Source organism: Lactuca saligna, chromosome 7, assembly GCF_052625555.1.
Source record: "Lactuca saligna cultivar CGN05327 chromosome 7, ASM5262555v1, whole genome shotgun sequence".
In the NCBI taxonomy this organism is placed as follows: Eukaryota; Viridiplantae; Streptophyta; class Magnoliopsida; order Asterales; family Asteraceae; genus Lactuca; species Lactuca saligna.
In genome coordinates, this window is record NC_136423.1 from 4,255,295 (window position 1) to 4,274,834 (window position 19,540).

Below are 19,540 nucleotides of genomic sequence, written 5' to 3' on the forward strand. Positions count from 1 at the left end.
GTGTAATTCTTATTTGTCGTTTACAGTCCCCGTCTAGAATCAAGAATATATGATATCTATAGAATTTCTGCGACCCACTTTCACTTTTTGAAAGTTCCATATCAAACCGAACTTGCCCATTACGAGAATCTGGTGTTGTTCTTGCTTCATGTCTTCAGTCACCGATAACAATTTACCAAGATGCTCATAATCATAAATTCCAACAATTCAAAAGATATACACAATAATTTATCATATGATAAAAATAAGGTGAAATTGCAAAAAATAATAGTAATAATAATAATAATAATAATAATAATAATAATAATAATAATAATAATAATAATAATAATAATAATAATAATAAAAAAAAATAAGCAACACACTTTTTTTAATCCATAATAGCATAGACTTACATTTATTTATCATAATAGCAACATATTTTCATTTATTTACTGAAAGAAACAATAAGTAACTTTCATTTACCCATAGAAACAATAAGTAACTTTCATTTTACCCGAAGAAACAATAAGTAACTTGCAACTTATAATGTTTTTTTAACAACTGAATATATAGTTATTAGAAAAGACCAAGTGAGAGCTGAAATAGTTAAAGTACATGGACACTATAGTTAAGGTAAATACATGTCAAAACAAACAAACATCATATCTTCGGGTGAACAATATCTAATGGACTTAAAGGTGTAAACTATAAGGAGACTTCTTTAGACATGACCCTTCATACTAAGTCGGATTTTCTATGCCATTTGATGAAAGTGCTTGAAGGTGAGAGGGCTTGAGAACAACTGAAATAGCAGTGCACTTCTCTAAAACTGAGCATCAACATGAACTTTTTAACAACTTCCAAGGGCTAAATTAGACTTGATCTTTGACATCTTGCATGTGCTAAGTTAGATTGATATTTCCTTTTGGACTTGGAGTATTCAGATCTAGTCGCCAACTTGTTTTCTTGATTCCAAAACATAGCCGACCCATGAAGAACCATGCTTTATTATGATAAATAAGGGATTCAAGGTGTAGGGGTAAAAACGTCATCTAGGGGAAGAAATCGATAAGACAATAGAGTTCAAATTCGTAATTTTTTTTAATATATACATTTATTTTGAGGGCTAAAATCAATAAATAGCAATATAGTTTCAGTGGCGGAGCCAGGATCAAAGTAAAGGGGTATCCTAATTTTTTTTAGAGTAACCTAATTTTTTTCCTGGGGTACTTGGGTTTCCCGGGTTCGGGTTCGGTTTTAAACCCAAATCCTAATCGAATCCTTAGCTAACCTCAAGTCTTGTTATATAAACATGAAGTTGAAGTATATTTTGATACTTGAATCGATATGGGACTCAAAGTAGATATCAAATAAAGCATGAGCATAAAAGGTTTATATAATAGAAAAAAATGGTTGAGTTTACATGTGTTTAGCGATGTGGGATAGAATAGTTGGGAAAATAAAACAAAAATAAACAAAGCATATGTAAGAAGCGATAATAGAACTCAAGACCTTTGCTTGAATAAGCCAAAGCCTTAACCAACAGACCAACTGTTTGTTTATGTTTATAAGTGGATGGATGCGTATATATACATTATACCAAATTTTTTTTGAGGGATACGTAAACAAAAATTACACTACCGAAAAAAATTTGAGGGGTATCCCGGGCTACCCCGGGATCCCCTTGGATCCGCCCTTGTATAGTTTTATTTATTTGTTTACTATAGAAATGGATACATGTGATTGTAGGCAAACAATGAAACTACATTGCTATTTCATGCATTTAGCCAAATCAAGGGTAAATGCAAGATATAGCAATGTGCTTACATTTGTTTGTCTAATATATCATTACACTTTCCTTTCTAGATTTTATTTTTTTAGAATTTTCTTTTAATTTTTTTTTCTTATTAAACCATTATACTTTCAATTTTCAATACTTAAATACGAACACAAAAACAAAAACTTAAACAAAATTAAATTAAAAATAGCTTAGAAATAAAATGAAAGTAAGCTGCTTTGATTAGATAAACTAATGAAAGTACATTGCTTTTTCTCACATTTTACCCATTCAAAAAATTATATAACACAAAATCTTTAAATCCACCTATAAATCATTGTTTCATTTAATTTCCTGCATGAAAACACCAAAAAAATTAATAGATGATAAAAAACGTGAACAAAAACGTTATACTTGATAGATTCATAATAGCATTAGAGAATGCCAAAGCTGAGTGATGACATCAACAATCAACATGGCTAATAGGACAAAAACTTGAAGACTGTCAAGAAAAAAAACAAAAAGTAGTTGACTGTATATAGAAACCGCATCTGTCAACCCTAGATCGTGGAAGGATGACCAAAAACCTTGTCAATATATTGTTGATAACTAATAATAGATAAACAATAGTTATTAAAAATATTGTAAAACAAAAAGCAATTAAAATTTGTATCAGGTACCAATGAAACCTGTTTAAGTAGAGAAATAGAAAAAAATAAATACACCTGATTTTTTAACATGTTGATTGAGAATTCTACCATCATCCCTACATCAACATCGAAGTTCATCTTATTTATCTTCAAAATGAAAACCCAATAATAACTTATTATTCATTGTTTATATAAGTGTGCTATCTATATAGTTGATGATGAATTGCATGAAATTACATTGCTATGTGTTAAAATTAAAACAAATAATGAGAGTAAGATGATATTTTGAAAAAAATAAGCATTTTTATAAAAACTGGTAATAATTCCTAGCCAAACACAGAGAAGTAACTATTCTAACGCAATAAAAAGATAAAATAATGATGCCTACTGGAATCGAAACTTCTAACCTCTAGAAAAAGGGCATGTTTTATTGTTTTCATCAAAAAGATTCTCATACAAAGACAAATCTATGGAATCAACAATGTCCAGCAAATGTGCTTCTGCACCACCCAATGAAATATGACATTTTTAGAAGACGAAACTGTAAAAACCAACCCGCTATTTCTCTTCAAGAACACGTAGTTCAAAGCTTCTTGGGTAAACCTGTAAAATCATAATAAATGGAAAAGAGTGAACTTCTAAAATATTACAAATTGCTTAAATTTAAAAAGTTTTTCTTTTTTATTTTTGTTTATCTTTTTTTGTTTTAATTCCAATTTAGCTACACATTCACAACATTATTCCGATATAATTTTGAAAGATTTATTTAACATGGGTCGATAAACTTAGATTTATAGTCATATAGAAAAGTTTCTTTTAAACAAGGTTTCAAACTTTAATTAATTTTCACATGTATCACAATAACCACTTAAGATGCATCTTATATGTGTTAAACATGTTGAGTAATAAACAAAATAATATTAAAGAGTTGAATATTTAGTAGTTGATGAATAGTATTAAGATAAACATTGAGTTCATAAACAGGTCATGCTGGATGCTGAATAGAAAATATGTTGTTCAAATATCTGTATAATATAATTAAAAAAAATTGTTATAAAAAAACAAGAGATGATAAATTTGCTAACAAATAAAAACTATTTAAACCTTTCAAAGTCAACAACTTGATGCTCCTCATTAGATATACACAAAGTAGTCGGTGCAAGCTACAACATTCATTTTCATAAGTTCAGATATGATTATATATATATTGATCATAAGTTCAAATTATCTCCAATTTAATAAAAATAATACATAGCAAAATAATACATGTCAAGGAGAAAACAAAAGAGGTGCCTCTAAAAACATCATTCCATCTGCAACCATTTTTGTTGTCTCGTGTAAATAGTATAAAAAGACACAAACATTATTTATCAAAAAATAAATTTACAATATATTTAAGAGGATAGAGGTAAGAAGCACCTTCAAATGTTAAAGTTGATCATTATTTGAATAAATAAAATCCAAATAAAAAGTAGAAGAAACGAAAATAAAGAAAATATTTGCAGAGTTACAAAAAAAGTAAAAAAATTAAAATTTAATCTCCATATCATCGATAAACCGTCAATTGAGAGGTGTGTAGAATAGTCAATAAGATCAAATCCAAGAAATTGCAAAAAAATAAGAATAAATTAATGTTTCAAACAAAATAAAAGCAAAGAAAAATAAAAATAAACTCATACCTGAAGAACAATCATTTCATTATTAAGAATCATTTGATGATCTTGATATCTTCTTAAGGGTAGTATTAGATATAAGAGTTGGCGGATAACCCCTTTTCTTTATATAACTAAAAACATGTTTAACTTTGCTAAAATCCCCTTTTTCCCATAAACATGATAAACTCATTGTCTTACCATCTTCACTTGTCAATAAACACTTTATCAAAACTGAAAACTCTAAAATTGACTTTAAGCAAGCAATGTCCTGCAGAAAAAAAAAAAAATTATGAATACTTATGCTTCCTAAGTGATTATATCAAAATACATTGAATTTTAGGTGATTTTAATCAAACTAAACCTTCCAAAAAAGAAGGGTAGCAGCTCCTTGCTACAAAAGCTTCAAGATTTGAACCTTCATCCTACAAAACATATAATAAAGATAAGGTATGATGAAAAAACAAAACAAAAAAAGATAATCAATTAGCGCAATCGATCATATAAGGAAAATAAAAAATATAAATATTAATCTAATCTTTATATTTTTATTAAGAATATGACAGATACACAATCGATCATATAAGGAAAATAAAAAATATAAATATGAAAGATAAGACATATAAATAGAATCAAAACCATGGAAATGTACGTGTATAATGAATTGAACCCCAACATTTTGTCAATTGAACTCCAATTAGCTATACAATCTTCAATTAAATTGACCTAACACTCAAAAGTTTTTTTTTTTGTTAGTTTTTCACCCGGCTCAAAGTAAAAATTGGCCTTCTCATATCTAAGATCTTATTTTATATTTATTTTTTTACTAGTTGTGAGACTCATGTATTATATGGGTTAATTTAAAAAAAAGTTAATTATAAAGGTCAAAATATTTGAGAACTTTAAATTTATAAGAAAATAAGAAATTATTATAATAGAAATATTTTTATCTTTTAAATTTAATCAAATAATTTAAATAAATAAAAGAAACTAATAAGCTTTAATTTTAAAAATTTTGAAATTAAAAGTTAAGTTCATTAATGATATTGATATTTATTTATTAATACATTTATTACGGTTATTATACTAAAATATCATGTAGAATTTAATAAAATAGAAAAACTCATAAAATGGCATGTGGAAAAAAAATTAATTCAAAATAACCATAAAATGACATTTGAAAAATTGAATGAGAGTGTCACAAATGACAAAAAAAAACTTTCATTTATTAGAAAGGATCAGATCCCGTAACATATTGAATGGACCAAAATACCCTTCATTCTTATTGAACCATTTTTTGTGCCTAAGACTACTCTCATTCATAACTAAAATCAACCCAATTATTCATTAATTAAATAGTTTTTCTTTCTTCCACATACCCAAGCCAACTTCTTACACCCATTAGCAAACCAACTCAAACAACTTTTTTATTATATAATTAATAAATATTAAGATAATTTTTTATTCTACTAATATTTATTAGAAAAATTAAAAAATATTTAATTTAGTTCTATTAGTAAATGATTTATTTTAAATATAAAACTAAAAAAATATATTTTATATTTGTAAAACAAACTTAATAAAATAGATAAACAAAGTTACAATCAAAACATGAAATACAAAATTACAGATACGAAAGATGCAAACTACATAATTATCCATCAATGCCAAATTTTTGCCATATATACTCAATAAAATTGTTTTTCAGAATGTTATTAGCTTCTCTATTGCGAAGTTGTGCCCTATTAGTCATATAATTGGATAGGTCTGCAATTCGTTGAGTGGAATATTCTAAATTGTGATCATCATCTTCAATATAGGTTCTTTGTTTCCGGTTTGTAGGCCTGTCATTTAGAAATTCGGATGGATCATAATAGTGAAGGTATGTACAACGTTCATCCTCCACAATCATATTATGAATGATAATACATGCAATCATAATTTTCCCTATCATATCCTTGTCCCACAAAAGACACGGGTGTCGAAGAAATGCAAAACGGGCTTGTAGAACTCCAAATGATCGTTCAACATCTTTTCTAGCGGCCTCTTGATGTTCAACAAACAACTTGTGTTTTTCGAAGTTGAGGGGAAGTTATTGACCTGACAAAAGCAGCCCATGAGGGATATATGCCATCAATGAGATAATATGCCATATTATTTTCCCGACCATTCACGACATAACTCACATTTGGTGCCCGACCTACTAAGACATCATCAAAAATAGGAGACCAATGGAGGACGTTAATGTCATTGCACGTACCTGGTGTTCCAAAGAATGCATGCTATATCCATAAGTCATACGACGCAACGACTTCCAAAATGATTGTTGGTTTACCGCTTCTACCTGCATATTGTCCAACCCAAACAGTGGGATAATTTTTCCATGTCCAGTGCATACAATCAATGCTTCCTATCATACCCGGGAATCCATGTTCCTCCCCCACATGAAGTAGTCTTGCCAAATCAGCTTCATTTGACCTTCTAAGATACTTTTCACCAAAACATGAAATGACACCTTCTACAAACTTTATTACATCATCCCTTGTTACAGTTTCACTCATTCTCATATATTCATCTTGTGCATTTGCTGATGTCCGATACTCCAAGACCTGCATAGCTGCCATACATTTCTGCAATGGTGAAAGACCTTGTCTACCTGTGGCATCACGCCTTTGTTGAAAATATAGGTCATTGGTTGTAACAACTGTCACTATACGGAGAAATAGTGGTCTTTGCATACGGAATCAACGCTGAAAGGTTGCTTGATCATACATTGGGTTGTCAATAAAGTGGTCTTCCATTAAACGTGTCTCACCCTGCTAACGTTCTCGATCGCAATACCTCCTTCTTGCTCTGGGAGGATGATATTCATATGAGTAATTTAATGATGATTTCATCGAGTTGTTGATTATTTTGAACAGCCCGTGCTTCCCATTCCGAATATTTATTCGAACTCGGTGAGTTTTCGTTATGAGAGATTTTTCAAAGAGATAAGAAATGAAGAGTTAGTGTTGGATATCAAAGTATGCCAGTGATATACCTATTTATACTAAAAAGATAATGATAAAAAATAAAGATAATGTTCTATTAGTTTATCTAAATAAAATCTAAGCATCCAATACAAAAGTGACACATGGAAATAAAGATAATATTCGATTTGGTAGATGACAAAGAGTGCTAGTGGCCTACTGACAATTCCATGTGCAAAACAGATTTATAAACAACATTACTTAATAAAATATATTACAGATACGTGAAATACAAAAAATACAATATCTTACAAATACATAACACACAAAAATATATAATAAAATATTTTACAAGTTAATTAAAAGACAAACTGGAAATATAAAACACATAATGACTGATAATTAGTTTCCATAAAACTTCGACATTAGAATGTGTTTCATGTTTTTTCTTCAAGCGATAAATGTTCCTTTTGTAGCAGTGTGTTCAAATGCACAAGTTGCATCTTAACGAGTTCCCTTTCATTTGTTTTTTGCTCCCTTTCTTTGTCTAAGTCGATTCTTTGTTGCTACATTTCTTTATCCAAGTCGAGTCTTTTTTTCATGACTTCAAGTTCACTTTCTCTAGTAAGCCTCATTGCACGGAGTTCTGTAAGAATTTCGTTAGAAGCCTTACCTTTCCCCCTTTTTCCGCATCTCTGCATGTTGGACGTTTAACTGTTGAACCATCACTAGTTGGCATTTCTTGGTTGGAATGGACACAATACCCCCCCTTCTTCAGTAGCCCTTGATCTTTTCGAGCTACCACCACTTTCATCATTACCCACTTCACATTCAGGACGGGAACGTGTTGTGTCACGATCTAACTCTAAAGCCCACTTTTCGTGTTTACACATAACTTCATTAAAAACAATAATGTCGTTGAACTTGTTCCCACTTGCCTCATAAAGGTTATGAGCTTCGTTTTCAATATATTTTTGACTCATTCCACTTCTTCTTCGACGCCATGCTTCCCGATATACACCAACCCACTTTTGTGCATTTTCACTAAGTCGTTTAAAACGACCTCTCATTTGATCTTTGTTCATGCTATTTAGCTTTTCTGGATTTTTAACCCGAGCGACTTCATGAAATTGCTTTATTTGTGCCCACAATGATGCTTTTTTTTTCCACGCTCCTTATCTTCACTAGCAAAACACCATGCTGACATTAAAGCGACATCTTCTGTAGCATCCCATTTATTTCCTCGTGGTTGTTTTTCAGTATTTTGTGATGTTTGAAGATTATTTGTGGTAAGATTTTGGTTAGGATTTGAAAAAAAACGGAGAATTTTCAAAATACTGAGCATTAGAACGATTTTGAGAGTCTCCAAGATTTATATAAAAATTTGGAAACTCACCATCCATATTTAGAAGATACAAATAAAAAGGGATTAAAATACAAAATGAGGATTGGATATGAAGCTATATGATATCATACTCTGTTTATAGGTAAAAAAAATTACAAATTTCAATATTTTTTTTTATTTTTCTAAAATGGATAATGTTAAATTGTAAGACCCCATTCACTAAAATTACCATAAAGCCAAACATGCTACATGCATATTCATAATTATAATTCACACTAGTGGTCTAAATACAAAAGCATGGATACAAACCAACTAAAAGGGTTTTTACAAAGTTTCATAACTAGTTGTATAAATACATAACTACCCAGGAATTTATAATCCATATACATATATGTATACCAAGTAAAAACGTAGTAGTGTCAACTACTCTAAGTCCTCCAACAAAGCGTGTTTACTCTGGATGCTTATCACCTGAAATAGTTAAACACTAAAAGGGATAAGTGGGCGTCACTTAGTGAGTTCAAAAATAGATACAATATAACGCTATGCCATATACATAACAATATGACAGGAACAAAAAGAAACAAAGGACAACAAAGGCTTATATGTGTATCAAATGAAGGACTTTCCAAATCAATAAACGGTTAGATTCAAAGGATTACAATAATTAAGACACAATAATTTAGGATCATAAGCATCATAAATTCCAGCCCAAGAGGCACATAAAACACAATCCCTTTTAATCATGTTGCTAGAATATACAGGCTTTCAGCCCTACCTAGCCCGAAGCCAATACCAAAGTGATACGAGTCATGCTCTACATGGTCAAAGGCACAAAGCCAATACCAAAGTGATACGAGTCATGCTCTACATGGCCAAAGGCATCAAAATCAATATCAAGTAATAACCACTTAGATCAATAACACAAGAAAGCACATTGCACATATAACACATAACATACAATTGTCCCTATATTGAACTCACTGTGCTGTAACCGAATGTTGCGATAAAATTCCTCTTTTTCTGATGAAATTACACCATCCTCAGGCCTCTAAAACCTTCAATTATACCCCTGGAGTTCATATTTCAAATTTCATAAGCAATTACTCAACTACTCTCAAGTTATGTTGTTTTCAATTTAGAAATTTTAGTTTTTGTTCTTTGTATAGCTGTCACTTGCAGATCTGTTTTACCCTTATTAAATGTCAAAATAACTAATAAATTATACATATTAATAAAATAGACTCTTATATCTTTCTAATGCCACTGACCTCACATTTTTATGATTTTTCTATAATTTACTATGAATTTTACAAAACAGCATCCTAAAGCTGTCAAAATGTTCCAAAGCTGTCAAAATTCAGCCTTACTGCACTGAACATATAGCTGTTTTCACCCCTTTTAAGTCCGGAATTAGATTTTGGTTTTAAAACAAAAATTAAAGTAGACATTCTCAGCTTTCCAGGGATATATAGCACATCTCCATACGATTTTTCTATAATTTTTGGTGATTTTTACAAAAACAGGACAATTATACCCTTTATAATTTCATTTTACCCTTTACATGATCAAACCTCATGATCAATATCACCAAGTTCTTCTTTTACAATGATAACACTGAATATTTTAGTAATCCATTCTAATTCAAGTATAAACCATGGGTTTCATTATTAATTTTCACTAATTACTCTTAAACCATATGATTAATTCTCAAGTTTACATGTAGTTACTTGATTTCCATTTAAGATTCTAGGTTAATAACATAAACTCATGCCTAATTTCATTAAATCAGTGGTAAACCCACTTTGATCAAACCCTAATCTCTTAATAACTCACTAATTACAAGGGCTAATCCAAAAATTAAGAGTTCATACCTTGATTACTAGACTTGATACTTCAAGAACACTCAAAATCTTGATTTAATCTTCAAAACTTGATCAAGATTGATCATGTATGTGAAAATCTCCCATAGGGATGGTGATGAACTGAAAATGGCAGGAAAATGACTCAAAATCGTGTTTCAATGGGTAAAAACCCGAGTTGGGTCGGGTTTGACCCGGTTTGGGTACCCGTTTTACCCCTAAACACTAAAAATTGCATAACTTTTCGCTCGAAACTCCGTTTTCGATGAGGTTTTCGCCTGTACGTTTCTAACGAGATAATTTACAACTTCCAATAAAAATATCCTAGAAAAGATCTTCCAATAAAATCAGATTTAATTATTTTTAACTTAGACGTTATACTTTCGTTAATTCCGATAGTTGACTTTTTGATCGGAATCACATAAGACTTCCCTATCACCTCTAATACATTCCAAATGATTCTAAACTTAGTTTAACTTCAAATATTATAAACCTATTTCGTTAGAAATCAACGCTTAAAACCATACCGAAAATAATATATATATATATATATATATATTTTTTTAAACGCTTACAATTCTATTTTACTATAACTACCTACTTTAAACGTTTAAAACAACATAATATATAATAATATTCATTTTTAAACTAACAATCATATGAAACATGATAATTAAACAAGGTTACTAAAGTGTATGTTACAAATACCTCCTCCTTTTGAGGATTTCGTCCCCGAAATCACGACGATTTAAACAAACGGGGATATTTTTCTCTTATGTCATTCTTATTTTCCCAAGTATAATTTGGGCCTCGATGATGTTTCCACTTGACAAGCACTAACTCCACTTCTTTATTACGCAGATCAACCGTTCTCTCATTTATAATCTCTTCAGGTTCTTCTATATATCTTAACTTATTATCCAATTTCACCTCTGATAATGGAACTGTCTCATCATAGATGCTCAAGCATTTGCGTAGATAGCTCACATGAAACACATCATGAATACCTGCCAAATCTTCCGGCAATTCCAAGCGGTATGCTTGTTTACCAACTCTCTGGATGATTTTGAAAGGACCAACAAATCTAGGACTTAGTTTTCCTTTCTTCCCAAATCGCATAATGCCTTTCCACGGGGATACTTTTAGCATTACGAAATCACCCACCTGGAATTCTATGGGTCGTCTCCTCTTTTCTGTATAGGACTTCTGTCGATCCTGGGCTGCTTTCATTCTTTCTCGTACAATTTGAATCTTGTCGGTGGTGTCTTGAATCATTTCAGGGCCTCCAAGGATCTTTTGTCCTATGTCTCGCCAACACAATGGTGTACGACATTTGCGACCATATAATGCTTCATATGGTGGCATTTTGATTGAAGCGTGGTAACTGTTATTATACGAAAATTCAACAAGAGGTAAGTATTTATCCCAGTTACCACCGAACTCCAAGACACATGCACGAAGCATATCTTCTACGGTTTGGATTGTTCTCTCTGTCTGACCATCTGTCTGGGGATGATAAGCTGTGCTGAGAGCAACTCGAGATCCCATTTCACGTTGCATACTTGCCCAAAAGTGAGAAGTGAAGCGAGTATCACGATCGGAAATGATCTTTAATGGCACACCGTGTCTTGCAACAATTTCATCCAAGTATACTTGTGCGTATTTCTCCATTGGATCCGTTTCACGCATGGCAAGAAAATGAGCGCTTTTAGTCAGGCGATCGACAATTACCCAAATGCTATCATGTTGTCTAGCAGTCTTTGGCAATTTGGTAATAAAATCCATGGACAGTTCTTCCCATTTCCATACAGGAACACTAAGACTTTCTGGGGTTCCATAAGGCTTTTGGTGCTCTGCTTTGACTTGTAAGCATACTAAGCATTCCTGTACATATCTTCCAATGTCTCTCTTTAATCCAGGCCACCAATAATCAGCTCTTACATCATAGTACATTTTACTTGTACCAGGATGTATTGAAAGTTTAGATTTATGGGCTTCATCTAAAATCTTCTGTCTTAATCCACCAATCTTTGGAATCCATAGCCGATTCTTGAATACTTTTAATCCTCGCGGATCATCAAGTAAAGCATCATTATAATGTATCATCCCTTCTTTCTTCACATTTTCTGGCTTTAGGGCCTCTTCTTGCCATTTCTTTAGTTCATCTAGAATAGTGAATTTTACTGTGGTATGAGTAATAGCATAACACATACTATTACGATAAATTTTTCTGCTAAGTGCATCGGCAACTACATTGGCTTTTCCAGGATGATATAGGATTTCACAGTCATAATCTTTGATCAGCTCCATGGCTCGTTGTTGTCTCATATTCAAAGTTTGCTGACTGAATATGTACTTGAGACTTTTGTGGTCAGTAAATAATTGGCATTTTGTACCAAAAAGATAATGCCTCCAAAGTTTTAGGGCAAATACCACTGCAGCGAGTTCGAGATCATGAGTGGGATAATTCTTTTCATAATCTTTCAGTTGTCTTGAGGCATAGGCTATCACTTTGCCATGTTGCATCAACACACAACCGAGTCCCAATCTTGAAGCATCGCTGTATACGGAGAAATCATCATCACCTTCTGGGAGTGATAAGATTGGAGCATGAGTCAAAAGATCTTTTAGAGTTGAGAAAGCTTTTTCTTGGGCTTCACCCCATTCAAACTTTACTTCCTTCCTTGTAAGACTCGTGAGCGGTATGGCTATACGAGAAAAGTCTTTAATGAATCTCCGGTAATATCCCGCGAGACCCAAGAAACTACGAATTTCGGAAGCATTACGGGGCACTTCCCAATTTTGAATGGCTTCGATTTTGATAGGATCTACAGATACACCATCACTAGAAATAACATGGCCAAGAAATTGAACTTGGCGAAGCCAGAATTCACATTTCGAGAATTTAGCATATAGTTTCTCCTTTCGAAGAAGTTCTAACACCGCACGAATATGAATGGCATGATCAGATTCAGACTTGGAATAGATTAGAATATCGTCAATGAATACGATGACTGATTTATCGAGCATTGGGCGACATACCCGATTCATCATATCCATGAATACAGCAGGAGCATTTGTTAAACCAAACGGCATAACAAGGAATTCATAATGCCCATATCGAGTACGAAAAGCAGTCTTCGGCACATCCTGCTCGTGAACTTTCAACTGATGATATCCAGATCTCAAATCAATCTTCGAGAAATAGCTAACACCCTGAAGTTGATCAAATAAATCATCAATGCGAGGTAGTGGGTACTTGTTTTTGATAGTCACCTTATTCAGCTCACGATAATCAATGCACATCCGCATCGATCCGTCCTTCTTCTTGACAAACAATACAGGAGCACCCCAGGGAGAAGTACTCGGTCGGATAAAGCCTTTGTCAAGTAATTCCTGCAGTTGGATCATCATTTCTTTCATCTCTGTTGGCGCGAGACGATAAGGAGTCTTTGCAATCGGAGCAGCACCAGGCACAAGGTCAATTCGGAATTCTACTTGCCTATCCGGAGGAAGGCCAGGCAAGTCATCAGGGAAAACATCAGGATATTCGTTAACAACATGAACATCATTTACCGTTTTCTTCTCCTCTTTTGAGACATCAACTGAGTAGGCCAAATAGATAGAACACCCCTTCGATATGAATTTACGAGCTTTAAGGAAAGAGATTATTTTGAAGATTCTTTGTTCACCATAGACATAAATAGGATTCTCCCCTTCAATAGGAATGCGTACTATCTTTTCATAGCACAAGAGTTCTGCACGGTTCTTTGACAACCAGTCCATGCCGAGAATGATATCAAAGTTGGGTAGGGAGATAGGAATCAAATTGGCAAGAAAATTATAACCTTCAATTTCTATGACACAATCTCTATAGACTTTATCAACAAGTAATGATACACTTCCCGCGGTATCTACATGAAATGGTTGGGCGAGTGCATAACATGCAATTTGAAAAGAACGCGCAAATTCACGAGACACAAAAGAATCTGAGGCACCAGAATCAAATAAGATGTGAGCAGGTCTAGAATTGACGAGAAATGTACCAGTCACAACATTCGGGTCCTCGCGTGCCTCCTCTGGGGTAATCTGGAATGCACGGCCTTTAGCCTTTGGCACATCCTCCTTTTGGGTTGAAGTACCCACTGGTTGTTGAACGGAAGCTTGACTTCTCACCATTTGGCTGGTAAGAGTAGGGCAGAAACGCTTTCTGTGGCCAGTAACACCGCAAGCATAACATGTAACATTCCTCATCGGGCAAACGGGCTTCATATGACCTGTTTCTCCGCATCCATAGCAAATCACTGGTCCTTTTCCTACCCTGCATTGACCTTGGTGGCTCTTTCCACATTTCTGGCATGGTGGTGGAGCTCTCGACTGAAGAGAAAAAGATTGTGGCCGACCGCGACCACGAAAGGCGCTCTGAGATTGTACTTTTGTGCTAAGATCAGATTGAGCAGATCGACCCAATGGATTAGTTGAAACAGAAACAGTTCGATCAACACGTGGATGCTTCGGGATAGAAAGAGTGGCACCACGTATCTCTAAGTCATGCTCGCGCTTTCGGGCATACTCAACAGCTTTATCGAATGATAGAATATCCCGATTGATCACAAAATCACGGATTTCATACCGTAACCCTTCCATGAATAACTGACTTTTATCGTCTTCAGTCGGGATATACTTCGCAGCAAACCGTGCCTTTTGATTGAATTGAGTTTCATATTCGGTCACAGTCATTCCTCCTTGCTTAAGTTCGAGGAACTCCTTCTCCAGTCTTCTCCTCATATCTAGAGGACAATATTTTCCTAGAAAGCGGATTTTAAACATCTCCCAAGATAAATTCTCCTGGTCATACTCGTTAAGAGCTTCAAATGTCGCTTCCCACCAGACTAAGGCTTCTCCAATGAGCATTGCAGAAGCATAGTTAACCTTGTCTTCATTAACCACATGGGAGATACGAAATACTTTTTCTGTGTTCTGGATCCAGGTAAGAACAACAATGGGATCAAGGACACCTGAAAACTCTGTAGCACCACTACTCTTGAAAGTTTTGAATGAGGGACGTTTCGCTTTCTCTCTTGAAGACTCTCCGGTGGCTTTCTCTTTACCCTTATCACTATCCCTTTTGTGTTGTTCTAGAGTTTGTCGAATAACACCAGTAAGTTTATCCAAAAGCCGCTCCTCACGAGGGGATATTGGAGTATCTCCCTCATTAAGATGAAGATCTCCACCCACATCTGGTGTATGACTACCCTCCTGCTCAGCCATTGCTCTGAAAAAATTGGAGTAACATAACACGTAAGAATATAAGGATTTATCATTACCCAACACCCCACTTAAGTCTTTCCTATGGTTTGTATCCATATACGGACAATAAATCTGTTCATATATTGAACTTCCAACAGTTTAAGTCTAAATACCAATTCGTGGTATTTAGTTCGCTTAAACCAGTGCTCTGATACCATAATTGTAAGACCCCATTCACTAAAATTACCATAAAGCCAAACATGCTACATGCATATTCATAATTATAATTCACACTAGTGGTCTAAATACAAAAGCATGGATACAAACCAACTAAAAGGGTTTTTACAAAGTTTCATAACTAGTTGTATAAATACATAACTACCCAGGAATTTATAATCCATATACATATATGTATACCAAGTAAAAACGTAGTAGTGTCAACTACTCTAAGTCCTCCAACAAAGCGTGTTTACTCTGGATGCTTATCACCTGAAATAGTTAAACACTAAAAGGGATAAGTGGGCGTCACTTAGTGAGTTCAAAAATAGATACAATATAACGCTATGCCATATACATAACAATATGACAGGAACAAAAAGAAACAAAGGACAACAAAGGCTTATATGTGTATCAAATGAAGGACTTTCCAAATCAATAAACGGTTAGATTCAAAGGATTACAATAATTAAGACACAATAATTTAGGATCATAAGCATCATAAATTCCAGCCCAAGAGGCACATAAAACACAATCCCTTTTAATCATGTTGCTAGAATATACAGGCTTTCAGCCCTACCTAGCCCGAAGCCAATACCAAAGTGATACGAGTCATGCTCTACATGGTCAAAGGCACAAAGCCAATACCAAAGTGATACGAGTCATGCTCTACATGGCCAAAGGCATCAAAATCAATATCAAGTAATAACCACTTAGATCAATAACACAAGAAAGCACATTGCACATATAACACATAACATACAATTGTCCCTATATTGAACTCACTGTGCTGTAACCGAATGTTGCGATAAAATTCCTCTTTTTCTGATGAAATTACACCATCCTCAGGCCTCTAAAACCTTCAATTATACCCCTGGAGTTCATATTTCAAATTTCATAAGCAATTACTCAACTACTCTCAAGTTATGTTGTTTTCAATTTAGAAATTTTAGTTTTTGTTCTTTGTATAGCTGTCACTTGCAGATCTGTTTTACCCTTATTAAATGTCAAAATAACTAATAAATTATACATATTAATAAAATAGACTCTTATATCTTTCTAATGCCACTGACCTCACATTTTTATGATTTTTCTATAATTTACTATGAATTTTACAAAACAGCATCCTAAAGCTGTCAAAATGTTCCAAAGCTGTCAAAATTCAGCCTTACTGCACTGAACATATAGCTGTTTTCACCCCTTTTAAGTCCGGAATTAGATTTTGGTTTTAAAACAAAAATTAAAGTAGACATTCTCAGCTTTCCAGGGATATATAGCACATCTCCATACGATTTTTCTATAATTTTTGGTGATTTTTACAAAAACAGGACAATTATACCCTTTATAATTTCATTTTACCCTTTACATGATCAAACCTCATGATCAATATCACCAAGTTCTTCTTTTACAATGATAACACTGAATATTTTAGTAATCCATTCTAATTCAAGTATAAACCATGGGTTTCATTATTAATTTTCACTAATTACTCTTAAACCATATGATTAATTCTCAAGTTTACATGTAGTTACTTGATTTCCATTTAAGATTCTAGGTTAATAACATAAACTCATGCCTAATTTCATTAAATCAGTGGTAAACCCACTTTGATCAAACCCTAATCTCTTAATAACTCACTAATTACAAGGGCTAATCCAAAAATTAAGAGTTCATACCTTGATTACTAGACTTGATACTTCAAGAACACTCAAAATCTTGATTTAATCTTCAAAACTTGATCAAGATTGATCATGTATGTGAAAATCTCCCATAGGGATGGTGATGAACTGAAAATGGCAGGAAAATGACTCAAAATCGTGTTTCAATGGGTAAAAACCCGAGTTGGGTCGGGTTTGACCCGGTTTGGGTACCCGTTTTACCCCTAAACACTAAAAATTGCATAACTTTTCGCTCGAAACTCCGTTTTCGATGAGGTTTTCGCCTGTACGTTTCTAACGAGATAATTTACAACTTCCAATAAAAATATCCTAGAAAAGATCTTCCAATAAAATCAGATTTAATTATTTTTAACTTAGACGTTATACTTTCGTTAATTCCGATAGTTGACTTTTTGATCGGAATCACATAAGACTTCCCTATCACCTCTAATACATTCCAAATGATTCTAAACTTAGTTTAACTTCAAATATTATAAACCTATTTCGTTAGAAATCAACGCTTAAAACCATACCGAAAATAATATATATATATATATATATATATTTTTTTAAACGCTTACAATTCTATTTTACTATAACTACCTACTTTAAACGTTTAAAACAACATAATATATAATAATATTCATTTTTAAACTAACAATCATATGAAACATGATAATTAAACAAGGTTACTAAAGTGTATGTTACATAAATTTTATTAAATATATAATTTTATCCTAAAAAATATAAGGGTTAATTTAAAGGATGACATGTGGATTAAAAAAACAAAAGTAATACTAACTTGGGGGTTGATGTTCCTACGCCGGGTTTTGTCCCAAATTCTCATTTATTTAATATTATTCTTCCAACCGACTTAAGTTTTAGTCATGAATGAACATTGTCTAAAGAACTCAAATTCAAAGTCAAATAAAAAAAGACCTTTACCCCCTTTATTCTTAAACCAATAAGTCCACATCCCTATGTAATTAACATTCCAAAATCAATTTTTTGTTAAACACAAAATAACCAAAAGTAAAAACCCACATGCAAGAACAAAAAACTAACCTTTTGTTGGCATTGATTCAAAACTTTCTTGCTTACAATAACAGTTTTCGTGATATTCCTATTTGTAATGTTAAGATAATGAGATGAACGTGAAAGAGATAACATAGAAACCTAGATAACAAAAAACTGGTATAAATTTAAGAAGATTCCAAAAACCAGAATTTGATTTTGTACATGAAGATATGGATAATTATAAACATAATAATATACCTTATGAAGTATCAAACAGATCCTACAAAAATACCCTTTCCAAACTCCCCCTCTGTTAGCATTTTGTGATGAATAATACCAGAAACTGCACTTGTAGGATCCTATAGCTTAAACCAAACAAATAAGCAACTAAAATTTAACTTAACATACTTACATAATCATAATATGACATATTAAGATCCTTACTTTAAGTCTTACTATGAGATATCCTAGCTCATTTGAAGTACAAGACTTGACAACAACAACAACAACATGTTATATACCTAAACCTGTTATATACTTAAAGGAAAAAGTTATAATGACAAAAAGGCAAATTCTATGCAAGTTTAAAATTGAAGTTTTTAACAATAAATGCATACATAAGGGGAGAATAAAAACCAAACAATGCAGTCTATACAAATGTATAAATGAAGAATAATAAATCATAAATCAAAGAATCTTAATCACAAAAATTGAAAATATACCTTGGATGGATGTTCTTCGACATCCATCTGTTTGGTCGATTTTCCGTTCATCGTTGATTATAGGAGCAATGAAAGGATTCAAGTAAGAAGAATAAGAAGAAGTAGATGAGATGAAGCTTTGATTTATGTATTTAGATGATCAGAGCATTGTCGGTAATGGCCATGGATCATGGGGCAAAGAGATTGGCCAGATGTGACATCACTCCAAATCGCAACCTGGTTTGTCAATCAAACTCGTCAATGTTCTATTCATAAATGTACTGAGATACATAAACAAAAATTGAAACCTAACATAACAAAGTTATTGAGCGATTCAATCAATTATGACAAAAATTAGGGTTGAAGAAACAAATTAAAATATGGAAGGACAGTTATCGGGAATGCAAGTACTTTCACAAAAGGGAGATAATTGTACCTGGATTCCATGTCGCATAAGGGAG

At 32.8% G+C, this 19,540-nt stretch overlaps 1 protein-coding gene, 1 long non-coding RNA gene and 1 pseudogene across 3 annotated transcripts; all 3 read right to left on the bottom strand.

The window, feature by feature from the left end:
• Positions 1 to 1,983: 1,983 nt before the first annotated feature.
• On the bottom strand, positions 1,984 to 18,861 carry LOC145005713 (uncharacterized). Its single transcript, XR_013662657.1, has 7 exons — positions 18,637 to 18,861; positions 18,427 to 18,484; positions 4,426 to 4,486; positions 4,089 to 4,332; positions 3,514 to 3,572; positions 2,817 to 3,012; positions 1,984 to 2,113 (listed from the first exon to the last, which is right to left on the bottom strand). It is a non-coding gene; the product is annotated as an uncharacterized LOC145005713 (long non-coding RNA).
• LOC145005632 (uncharacterized) lies at positions 5,700 to 7,062 on the bottom strand (annotated as a pseudogene).
• On the bottom strand, positions 8,740 to 17,492 carry LOC145006556 (uncharacterized). 2 transcript variants are annotated; one of them, XR_013662939.1, is made up of 6 exons: positions 17,380 to 17,492; positions 16,490 to 16,577; positions 15,905 to 15,976; positions 14,284 to 15,512; positions 9,360 to 9,447; positions 8,775 to 8,846 (listed from the first exon to the last, which is right to left on the bottom strand). XR_013662939.1 is itself a non-coding variant. In XM_078965635.1 (5 exons), the coding sequence occupies exons 4-5, from the start codon at positions 15,506 to 15,508 to the stop codon at positions 8,827 to 8,829; spliced, it is 1,245 nt and encodes a 414-aa protein (XP_078821761.1). In that variant the 5' UTR covers positions 15,509 to 15,512; positions 15,905 to 15,976; positions 16,490 to 16,577; positions 17,380 to 17,492; the 3' UTR covers positions 8,740 to 8,826. The 2 variants fall into 2 exon arrangements, 1 of the variants encoding a protein (XP_078821761.1); XM_078965635.1 differs by lacking the exon at positions 9,360 to 9,447 and having other exon boundaries at positions 8,740 to 8,846.
• Positions 18,862 to 19,540: the final 679 nt, after the last annotated feature.

Coding starts and splice junctions, on each gene's coding strand:
- LOC145006556 (XM_078965635.1), bottom strand. CDS start 15,508: ATGGCTGAGCAGGAGGGTAGTCATACACCAGATGTGGGTGGAGATCTT. Junction 8,847..14,283: donor GGACCCGAATGTTGTGACTG/GTACATTTCTCG, acceptor TAACTATTTCAG/GTGATAAGCATCCAGAGTAA.